Here is a 12,037-nt window from a genome sequence, read left to right on the forward strand (position 1 = left end):
CTGTTCTGCCTCCCAGTGCAGCTGATTCTTTCTGCTTCTCCAGTCCTCCAGCTTACATAAAAGGAATCTATTTACGAGGTCAGATTTATCCTACTGAGTAGTAGTTTTAGTCATCGGTTTTGATAAATATTTATAATTTGATAGTGCTGGAAAGCTGACAGTCAATGCTTACATGTCCAGTTTTGTGAGGACTGTCTCTGTGCTCAGTCAGGTGATCCAAACAGGTAAATTGGAGAAAGGATTTTGAGGAGATAAAGGAGTAGGAGAGGTGCAAGAACAAAACACACAAATACAGCAAATGTTCAAATAGTTATGATAGATACCTAAATTGATTCATTTATTATTTGTAGAAAATTAGAGGAGGAGAGAAGGAAAATGCTGGTAGTTTATAGCTGGAGAAGCAAAAGAAAAAGGAATATTGCACTGGTTTAAAAAAAAAAAAAAAAAAAAAAAAAGGAATCTGAGGTTTTTTGATTTTATCTTAATCCCCTCCTTCTGTGAAAGTTTGCCAGTGAGTTCCATGGGACCGTAAACAGATCCCTTTATCTTCTGGTGTACAGTGACATCTACAGAGAGTGAAGTACAGGCTGTGGAGCCTAGAAAGCAGGGCTTTCCCATTTAGCACCATTTCTTTTGGGCTGTGGATGGCAACAGTTTTTGTTTTATGTATTCATTAGTGTAGACTTGTTTGTTTGTTGGTTTTTTTTTGTTTTTTTTTTTTTTCTTTTTAAATGCTTGTACATCATTTATCTTTGTAAATTCCTATAAGATTTAGGTATTAAAAAGAAAAAAAAAATTTTTTGACTCCAATGGAAGTTGACAGTTAGAAATGTAATAGCAGTTTACACACCCAAACAGAAATGAATTTGTGTAACAATTGTGTTGTGAAGAAGTGGGTCTGGATGATTTCAGTCTGAGTCTTTATTCAGAAATTATCATGTAAAATGATAAATTACATGTAATGTTCATGTAATGAACATTAGATATGTTCATTAGTGATGTAGTGGTTTAAATTACTTTAAGAAAATACTGAAAGGTAAATGAACATTTCACGTTAAGAAATCAAAAAAACAGGTATTTTTTTCAAGATTTTTCTGTTAGACAAAATCCTTTAGTCTATTGCATGCATTTCTTAGTTAGGCTTAATTCCATTGATTTGGGGTTTTGTTTTGTTTGGTTTTATAGTTTTTGCAAGTTTTTTGGAAACTAAAAATAGCCAGCCTCTGCAGTATGATTTTATTGGTATTTTATCTTTTATTTCTCTACATAAGATTGGAATACTGTTTTTGTAAAACTTGACAGCGTATTTTAACTTCATGCACTGCACATAGTCTCGTTGACTTCAAGAAGAACATTTGATGCAGAAAGTTAAACATACGTACAGATCTTAGTAACCCGTAGGCTATTAGGGCTCTAAAACCACATTACAAAAAAACTTTGTAATAAGTAAATTTTTTAATGAAGCTAAAGGGAGATGAAAGATAAATATTTCCACTCCAGAAATGGAAAGACAAGGAAAAAAAATAATATTTTGTTTCTGCTGTCATTAAAAAGGTAATTTATTAAGTATGTAGAAGGATGTTGCTACCTAGGCTCTGAACTTTATGGCATTTATTTTTATGATTTTTCTTATTCATGCTTTATAGGTAAAGATCTTAATTTTAATAAGGTATTTCAAAATATGATCATTTGAGAGTAATTTTTCTCTGCTCTTGAATAACAGTAAGTGTATTAGAAGAGGGCTTAAAATCACTAAAAAAATGTATATAAATGCATGGGGTGTTGTGTAAGGGCATCTTTTTTCCCTACCTGTTCAGATACTGTATTATTAATGGCAAGCCAGATCCAGGCCTCATTAAATTAATACAGCAGAATGATAATCAGAAAATTGCCAAGTAATGAACAAAACCCAGAAGTTCTAAAACTTAAGTTATTGTGGCTAGTGAGCAGGTTTTATAGCCAAGGCTCTCATGTCTGAAAAATGACCCTGATAGTTTGCCAACTGACATTATGTGTCAATTTGTGTTAAACTCAGTTTTCGTAGAAGAAAGAACATGAAGCAATGTATTATCTTAGTGGAGCAGGAGGGATCACTTAAAACCCATGTAGTAAAATCTACCCGTATGTACTATGTAGTAAGTTCTTGGCAAAAAGCATCAAATCATTTGGAGAAATAAATAAGTAAAACAATTGTCTCTGTAAAATATAAACAAACAATAAAATACATGTAAGCAGTGAATGCTAGAAGAACATGTATGATTCTCTAGGTATTCAAAGACTCTTATGCTCCAATAAAAGATAAAAGTGTATAATAGATTAAATATGTCCATTCCATAAGAGACAATAATTTTAAATAAGTGAATATGCTAGTGGAAAAGTTCTAGCATTCGAGGGTTGTCAGCATTCTTCCTCTTGTAGAGATCTATCATGGGGCCAACTCTGGATTTATTTTCTTACTCTTACAGTCAGAGATTTTAGTTAGGGTTGAAGGGAGTAAGAAAAAAAAAAAAAAAGAAAAAAGAAAAACCACGTTTGTTTATGCTCCATAGAGTTTCACAAATAATTGAACAAACTTCCATTTGTGCAGTGGTTTCAAGTATGACTTTTCTAACATAAATTACAATTACAGGAATCTTTCAATTGCTGCACAGTTATTACTGCAAGAGGCATCTGGAAAATGTCTTCCATTAGCTGTGGTTTTTGGCAGAGGCTATAAGCAAGCATGGTCAGTGTAATTAAGCTGACAAGTGTTTGAGATACTGTATTTGTTTACTGTATGTTCTTTCCTTCAGTAAATATTAGTACTTCTAAATCTTCTACTCTAGCTGGTGACCCTGGCAGCATTAAACCTTAGTATAGCATGTAACACAGCAGCATTAGGGGGAAGGGCATTTAATTGAAAATATTAGAAGCTTTCTTAGTAACTACCTGTTTGCAATAGCTGCATGCAATCAGTGAGTATCAACAAATTTATTTGAGAAAAGCTCAATCTGATAGAGAAGGCGAAATACCTGACCCCAGCAGATTTCTCCCTTTTGAGGTATAAAAATCCTTTGCTGGAGAAAGTCAGCCTAGAGCCCTGAACTTCCAATGCTTTCAAAGTTTTGTAGGCTCTTTGTATGGATCCTTTATTGCTTTCTGATAAATACCAAAATAGGGAGCTTGCAACCTTGAAAATTAAGTTCTTTAGGGGACCTATGAGGTTGAACCAGCTGTAGAATTTGAATAAATGCTGAACAACAATTTCTTGGTCAGCTGAAATCTAACAAGTGTTAAGGCTGAGCAGCAGCTTTCTAGCTCACTTTATTTGGTTTCAAGTTTGCAGTGCTTTTTATAACTTCATGTACCCCTTCATTTAGACACCTCTTTATGTTGCAAACCATGGTGAGACTGGACCAATCTGATGTAACAGGTGCAAAGCTTACATGTGTCCCTTCATGCAGTTTATTGAAGATGGAAGAAGGTATCAGTGTGGATTTTGCAATTGCATAAATGATGGTAAGTGATATTTCTCTGATCTGTGATCCATACAAATTCCATAAAACTAAAAAGGAACTGTATCCCTGAAGTGATTTTCCTGACTAGATGACTTGAAAATAGTATAGTGAGATGCAGTAGCAAGGGCTATTTCACAAATTAAAACAACAACACAAAATACTACTTGGTAAAAATACTTAAAACACTTCCTCTTCAGTTCGATTTTTAAAAATAAATGTAAGAAAAAATAATGCTAAACCATGAATTCCAAGTCCAGTCTGTTATGGTCAAAAGTTTATTTTAAAATATTACGTCAGCATAGGATATAAAGTTGCTTGTATTACTAACCAAAAGCAACTTTTTTGTAGAGAAATTAATTTCTTCAAGAAATCTAAATGTTCAGCAACGAATTATTTAGAACCATGTTAGACTAGTCCTGGCCACGACTGTGGATACAGTGGTTAAATAGCCTATTAATCTTCCTGTGACAAGTGTTGGTTTTCACAGAAGATACCATGCCATATTTGTTCAAGTGTGCTGCATGTGACTCATAACTGTTCTTGTGCTCTTGGCTAAATCCCAGATCTTTGCCAGAAGTAGCCTTTCTAGACATTTGTATCAAGTTGGATTTCCTCAGCTGGATCACAGTGGTATAGTGCTTTCCCTAATACAGTAATCTTTTCAACTCTGAAACGTGAACCTTGACAGGCTCATTCCAACTTCTTTTCTGCCTGAGGCTCTGATGTTTGTGCAAGCATAGCAGATAGTAAATTTCCTAGTTTGTTAGCAATTTAAACTCTCATAAAGAGAAATTTGAATGTGTTATGAACATTTTAAGACATTTCAGTTGCAGTATCATTTTCAATCATGCTTTGTACATGTATTAGTAGTGTCTTTTATCCACATTGGAAAACACTTAAAAACATTAATGAGACCTTAAAATGCCCCAAAAACTAGGTAGATATTCTGCATACCCTGCTTTGAACAGACAGAAATGTGAAAAATAACATTCTAAATGTGTACAGATTGAGGAAAAAAGAGCTAAAATCCAGAGGTGACTCTTCCCAGTGTGACTAGCCATTAGACAAGCTATGGACTGAAGGCAGCTTGCTGTACAGTAGGCCAGGTTTGTGAACGTTGCAGAGCTATTTCCAGTGAAGTGGTAATGTTGCACAAAGTAGCACAGGCTTTAGGAAAAGTTCTGTTTTTAACTCCAGTGATGTGAATTAAGCTTTGAGTAGATGGTATCTTTCTAACAAAATAGCCATCATTTAATCTGTAGCCTGAGGATTGCAGACCCCTGCCTGTGGAAATAACCTGGGTCAGTTTTACCTACTCAGGCTTAACAGGGTAGAGATAGGAGAAAATTGACATTCATGGGGGGATATGCTGTATTCTCCAAATACAAGATGAGCTTGCATTACTAGAATGTTGTGAGCTTTGTTTGTTTTCTTAAATCAGCGTGAAGAAAAAAATATTATAACCTGGCGATGTGTTTACACACCTCCTTGATCAATAAAGAGGAGCCTGTGTTACCACATGGTAACTTTTGAAAGGAGTTGTTGGGTTTTTCCTCTCCACACTGTAAACATTTTTTTTCCTGCTCTTGTATTGGTTTTTAGTCCCGCTGTTCTTCTTTCAACATCTGGACCACATTGTCTGACGGGTAGACCATTATGAAAGACCTGAGCTATCTGTGGGATCATATGAATACGTTACTACTTTGGATTATTGCTGAGTATTTCCAATGCACAAAATAATTTATGATTTTATGTCAACACAAACAAAATCCTTTAAATACCTATGTTGGAGTAAATGCATTTATAAGCTGAATATCAGAGTCCAAGAACATTTTAGGAAATTCTCAGATGTGGATGATTTAAGCTTACAATAATGTTTTGCTCTTTCGTGTTGGAGACTAGCAACTAACAGTAATCAAAAGTTTCTCAAAGTCATGGATCACAAATCTTCAACTGAGGTGCTGGTTTGGTCCTTGGAAAGATGTAGAGGATGTTCAGAGGTTATAGTTCAAATTCTGTGATGCAGTTTTGTTTTTTAGCTGCATGACTTACTAATTTTGCAGACAGACATGCACCTGAATTGCCTTCTCAGCTTTTCAAACCTTAGCATGGGAATCTGAATCTTTTCTTGGCATGAGTAGTTTTAGTGTTCTGACCAGTAAGTTATAATGGAATGGGTTCTCTGTCCTAATACTAAATTAGTTAAGAACTTGTTCCAAAGTCTACTCAAGCCACTGGAAGTATTTGTAGTTGATTTCATTAGATAAATGTATTTTGTACTGCCCAAAGCACAAATTATTTAAGCTTTTCAAACTTTACAAAATTTTTCAAAATTCCTAGCGTGACCTCACCTGCCCACAGCATGGACATATTTTTTGGTCGTTTCTGAAAGAAGGTGAAATTTTCTTTCCATCAGTGGAATGTGGGTATGATAAAATTATGAAAGGCAGTTCAATCCAACAAAGCCTTGAAGTATGTACAAGTAACTTCCTCAGACCATCAGATTATTGCTGGTGTACAAAGAAATGAACAGGTTGTTTAATTCTGGTCTCTCACAAAGTCCAGTGAAATCCCGGAGACTGCCTTTAGAGATTCCATTGACATCTGCATTAAACCTCAGGACAGGAGAGAACTCAGTGGCTGTAGTGGGGCATTATAGAAATAGTGTGGGATCCTCAGTGTAGCTTTGCTGCTTTCTGCAGCTAAGCTTTTGAAAATGTGTATACTGAACAGCTCCATGCCATTTTCACAGTTCTTTTTCTCTAATGTGTAACCCTGTGTTCATCATCACAGTGTTGCTTTCAGTGCAGTGAATTTGCCATACAGTTTGAATGAGGGAGCTTCTGTGATAAGCCATCTAGCATGGTTTGTCTCCATGTTGCAAAGACCTCTTCCACAGACACAGCAGAATGTTACAGAAAATAAATCTCTGATAAAATCAACACACACACTGGAAACGTTAAGTCACTGAATTTTAGAGAAGTTAACATTATTTTATAATAATTTTCTCATTTTGCTCCAAGTTAGAAAAGTTTAGTTCTTTTATAAATCAGTTTAAGACCAGAACTGAAAAGCCATTTCCTTTTGTGTTTATCAAATGACAAGGATGAACAGCTACAAAAAATGTTAACAAATAACAGCTGTTTTGCATTATTGTGCTCCTGCTAAGCGGATGTGGCAAGAGCACTAGTTCTCATTTCTGCCATATATTTGTCAGAAATTATGCAGGAATTCTTTATAAATAGCAATGTGCTACGAGAGTTCAGAAAGTAATGTTTGATATGTCTTTTGAAACTAGTATACAAATACAGAAAACAGAACAATACGGTCTGGTTTTAGTTGACGAGTTGATCTTGATTTACATGATTCAAATGAAGTGAGATCAAGGGTATAATGTTTAATTTTATGTGTTCTGAGGATATGACTATGGATAAGTCATAATTCAAGGATTAGATGATTTTTTCTTAGATGGAGTTTTCTGTGGTTTCTTTGTTATGAGTATAATTTGGTAAGTGGTCAGAAGCCTTTATATGAAGGCAGTGAAATAGCGTAAATAACTATAATGGAAAAGTTGTCCTGAATTTGACACCAGGTAACGACCACGACTCATCTTAATCAGAATTAGAAAAACTGAACTTAGGTGTATGGCTGGGCCCATCATGATTTCTGTTGCTATGTGCACTCTATATGATCTTCCTGGGTACATCTGTAAGCATTACATTGCTTTTTTTATAAACAAAAATAAACAATCATCATCTTGATAGTCACAGAAGCTTGGTCAGTAGTGTATATCACAATGTGTATGCTACTTACATGTCTCTTATGTACGACTGTGGCTAAGAAGCTGTGCAGTCAACATTAACATGACACTGTCTAATTTTCCCTGTTAATATTTTTTCCATAGGATAACAAGCCTCCAAATCCACCAGCTGATATCTTTGTGATTGATGTATCATACAGAAATATAAACAGTGGCCTAGTTGAACTCTTCAGTGAGGAACAGGAAGACTCTGCTAGATAAGCTTCCAAGGTAAAGAAACATAAGTGTATTTTGCTCAATGTACCATACTACAGTTTTCAAGAAGCTATGCATGTTGAGAGGTAAAACCAAGGAAGTGCAAAAAATGACAGAATTTCCAGTACAGGCATTTTGAGGTGATAGTGACTAAATGGTAATTTTAAAATTGCTGGCAGTTTTTGAAAAACTCAGTTTGATATCTGGGTTTATTATATGAACAGAAGGAACATGTTGCACTGATTGAACATGCAGCATCCTTTCTTTTCTTTTCCTGTACTGAACTCTAGTGGTGTTATCAGCTAAGTCCCAGCTTGTGGTTTTGACTTTACTTTCTGTAGTTCTGTTTACTGTAGTACCGCTTTTCTCATTAGATTAAGCAGAGAAATACCACAAACCAGAATCTCAAGAGAGTAAAGTCTCTCTAAAGCCAGTGTTGGTGGGTCGTATCTTTAGCTCTTTTCTGTTAATCAGCAGAACTCTTAGCTTGCTTTGTTGTGAGATTTTTCTGCCCTGGTATGTATCTGAGAGGGGAGCAAATCTTGAAGGCAACTGACATTCTGTTAAATATGGCATGTTTGCGATGTCAGCATTAAACGTGTAGTAGCACTATTAATACTGATCTGTATTAATCATAGTATATTACTTTAGTGTGGTTTTGTGTAGTTTTTAGTATGATATGTTATGGGCAGTTTTCATTAACATTTAAATAATGCCAACAGTTAAATGAAAGCAGTGGAAGTCAGAATGAAAAAATGAAGTAGACAAGGTGTTACTTAGTTGAGGCATACAAAAGGATCAAAGAGCATACAGAAAGAAAACACATTCCAAATAACAGTGTTTGTAGACGAGAACAGGCTTAAGAAACGGAGCAAAGTGAGGAAGAGTGGGAGACAAGATCCTTGAGATAATCTGGGATATGTTAAAAATCTTTTTATCCTATGTGCTTGTTGGATCTCTGTGCATGAAAGAAATTCCAGTTCAGGGTGGGGAGTTAGTTTGTTAGATGCCCATGTAAGACCATCCCTTGAGCACTTTGTCATTGAAGATTACACTGGAGACACGAGTGTTTGATATTGTCCTGAACATATCTCAGAGCTTTCTATCAGGATTGGTCATGACTCTGAAGATAATAAAAGGCTGCAAGCATAGTAGCAAAAAACAATTGGCAGTTTAGGAACACCTAGTCTTGAATAGAGAAAGTAAAGGAAAAATGAAAGCAAGTGTATCTACATCACAAGAAATAGCATACTCTTTTCCTCACAAGCACTCTGCAGATATCTACTGCTAAATACCCTGTTTGCATGGACAAAGTTTTCATGTCCACTGAAAAAAGCAAGATAAATAAATAAATAAAGGGCAGGCCTGTGGGTTGCTTCAGAGTTGTCTGTTGCCTTTAAACAATATGAATTAAAAATAATCAGGCACTCACTCCACCAGCATTTGTGGTGAAGCTTTCATTTTGGTGCCAAGACATGAACTTCACTGTGTGTTCATTTTCTGTTGCTGAAAAAAGACACCTGCAAAAATATTCTGCTGTTATCACGTGAGGTGAAAACATCATGCTGGGAATTCACCCTGTGCTCAGATTTCCGGGAGCCCAAATTCTTTAAGAGGAAAGACTTCTGGTTAATAGAGCAATGTGTAACAAAAAGGCCACTGGTGTAGCGGCTTGTGGCAGGTAAGCCTGTGAGAATGGCTGAGAAGTGAGAAGTTAAAGCTAGCAAATAATGAACTAAGTTAGGTGTCTAGAGACTTCGTGTTAAAAGGGCCTTATGCTTCTGCAGATTTGCAGCATAGCAGAAAACACGTTATTTGCTTGCTAGAAGTTTTAGGGCAGACACTTTCAAATTTAGATGTTCTAAACCAGAACACTGATTCTCTATTTAGAGAAATACAGAGAAATGTGTTTACAGAAATTCTGTAAATTCTCTGATTCTCTGACCTCAGAGAATCAGGCTATTTGTACCAGTATGATTTTTAGCCATATAACTTAAAAACATTTGAGTACATTTGATTCAGACATCTCCTTCTGAGACGTTAAAAAGAACCAAGTGCGTTAGCTGCACAGGAAATCAACTGCTGTGTTTGACAAATGATCTTTAAAACAATGTATAAAGTGTACAGACTGCCACACTGTAATTGTCTGATGAAATTGTCCAAATACCTGCTATATAAAAGTGTTGGAACCAGTAGGATGATGTGACTATTTCTTCTTGAAGTAGAAGAATGCTATATGTGCCTAAAGTTAGTAATAACTTGTCCTGAATGCTCCCTGTTAATCATGTTACTTGGAAAATAGTAGTGTCTGATTGCTAGGAATGATTAGAGACTTGCATTCAGAAAGGATGCATCTAGTTGAGTTAGAGGATCTCGGAGAGATTGTTTAAAATGCTTCTTTATGGAATGTGTTCATACATAATACTGGTTTGTTTTAAATTAAAGGTAGCCCCTTTCTCATCCAGCTGTTTCCACAGAGCAGGAATGGTGGATTAGCATTTTTCACTGACATGGATGTTAAAGATCGTAGACATGAAAAATTGTTTCCCTCCCAAGCTCAAGGTTTTAGATGAAGCTTGTAAAACTAAGAGTATGTGCTATATTAGAAGTAATTAAGACTGATTTTTGGAATACAGTTGCCTTCTACTAAATTTAGGGCTGCAAACCTGGTCTCATTAGTCTTATTAATGATACTGCTACTAATGACACAGTAACTAGTGCTTAGGGGAGTTACCTCCTGAAAAACAGCTCCTGAGCTCGCTGCTTGCAGTGTTCTTGCAGGTGTAGCTCATGGCAGCGGTTTGTGAGCTTTAGTTGGCCTGGGAACACACTAGGAATAATGAGAAATTTCTACAGTACATTTTCTGCATGATGCACAGCTGAGGGATCCAAGACCTTTTGCTGCTTAAAAGCAGTCCTGCCAAAGCAGAAGATCGAGCCACCGAACTCTGAAAGTCACCAGACATTCATTATTCAAGCCTAGTAACTGTTCTCTCCAGGCATTGATCATTAGTGTCACTGAATTACAGTGTATTCTAAATAAAGCTGATTTTCTGATTGTGTCTTGTAAAGGATTGTCCTGTTCCCTCTTTTCCATGTTTTGAAGACAGGGTCTATTCTTTATCTTAGATACTCTTGCCTGCTTGAATGGGATGCACAGTTGATAGGGTTGACTTTAATATATATTATAAAATAAATTTACAACGGTTGATTTAATACGGTTGTTTTAATTTGACCTGAGGCAAAGACTAGGGCAGTGGCATCTGGTTGGTTGTTTGCTTTGTTGCTCCCAGTACAGATAATGAAAGCAGCCCTGTATTTCAAATGAATGCTTTTATTGCAAGGCCAGAGTTTCAAAATTATAACCACTTGTTTGTTTTTCTCACAGACAAGAGCAAGAAGAATCCTCAGCAATTCGAGTTGGTTTTGTCACTTATAACAAGGTCATCCACTTCTTTAAAGTAAAAAGCAACTTAGCTCAGCCTCAGATGATGGTGGTCTCAGATGTTGGAGAAGTTTTTGTTCCTTTGCTGGATGGTTTCCTTGTTAGCTTTCAGAAATCATGATCTGTTGTTAACAAGTACAATAATTCCATATCTGAATAAGAGCTGAACGCTTAGAGTAGACTTTTTCCCTTTTAGTCAATTGTGTTACGGGGTTTTGGAGGATGCATGAATTTGTTGAAATGCTTTACAAGTCAGCAGATGCATCAAGTCTTGTATTTCCACCTCTGAGGGGAAGCAAATGTAGCGGCAACTCGCAATGCTGAATTTGAAAGCCTGTTTAGACCAGCTGTGAGCCAGGCATCTTCAGCTCTGCTGCGTCAGAAGTGGGAGGGCGGCTTGCGGCTTTCTGCTATGTTGCATGTTTTTCCTGGATTTTCTCCCATATATGTGATGCATGCCTAGGTATGATCTAAAGATTGTTAAGTCTTTATCCATACCTGAACTCCTTTATTTTTAGCTATTTTTTATTTAATGCATGTTCCTTTATGTTACCAGCTTTGAAATAATGCATTTCAATAGAATTCTAAAATTCATGTTTAATTTTATTCCGGCTGGAATCCTAAGAAATCAAAATTTTTAAGTATAAACTTGCATGGAAAAGAAATTCCTCTATGAAGACTTGGTATGTCACATTTTTGGGGATTATCCCAAATACACTAACCAGTTGAGACACTGAACCTTTCTTCTTTCATAGCTTGTTGGACCAGATTCCAGAGATGTTTGCAGACACTAATGAGAGTATATGCATTTTAGACACGTTGTCAAAAGCAGTGTCAGTAATTCCTGATGCATATGGTGGTAAGTCAATCTTGCATTCTTTAGAGACTACTTTTTAAGAGTAATTTAGCATCCCATGTAGGAATTACTGTACCGGTGCATGATCCAAAGGATCTATGTTAGATTAAGTTATTTACTGACACAAAATTCCCAGTTTGCTTTGGGACTTCTCTTCTATCAAGAGTAAGGACTAACTGAATGGTTTGGCTCCGAAGAACTTTTGCAGAAAGTTTACACTGTTC

At 36.0% G+C, this 12,037-nt stretch overlaps 1 protein-coding gene across 1 annotated transcript in view; it reads left to right on the plus strand.

The window, feature by feature from the left end:
• The window catches only part of LOC309877623 (protein transport protein Sec24D-like), a 47,657-nt gene that overhangs the window by 29,550 nt on the left and 6,070 nt on the right, over nt 1–12,037 (plus strand). The window contains exons 9-12 of the mRNA XM_082759168.1: nt 3,360–3,498; nt 7,402–7,527; nt 10,901–10,955; nt 11,713–11,816. Of these exons, the coding sequence (XP_082615294.1) occupies nt 11,805–11,816 (12 nt within the window). The 5' untranslated portion in view covers nt 3,360–3,498; nt 7,402–7,527; nt 10,901–10,955; nt 11,713–11,804. The remainder of the gene's footprint in view (nt 1–3,359; nt 3,499–7,401; nt 7,528–10,900; nt 10,956–11,712; nt 11,817–12,037) is intronic.

Source organism: Aythya marila, assembly GCF_965140915.1.
Source record: "Aythya marila genome assembly, chromosome: 4".
NCBI lineage: Eukaryota > Metazoa > Chordata > Aves > Anseriformes > Anatidae > Aythya > Aythya marila.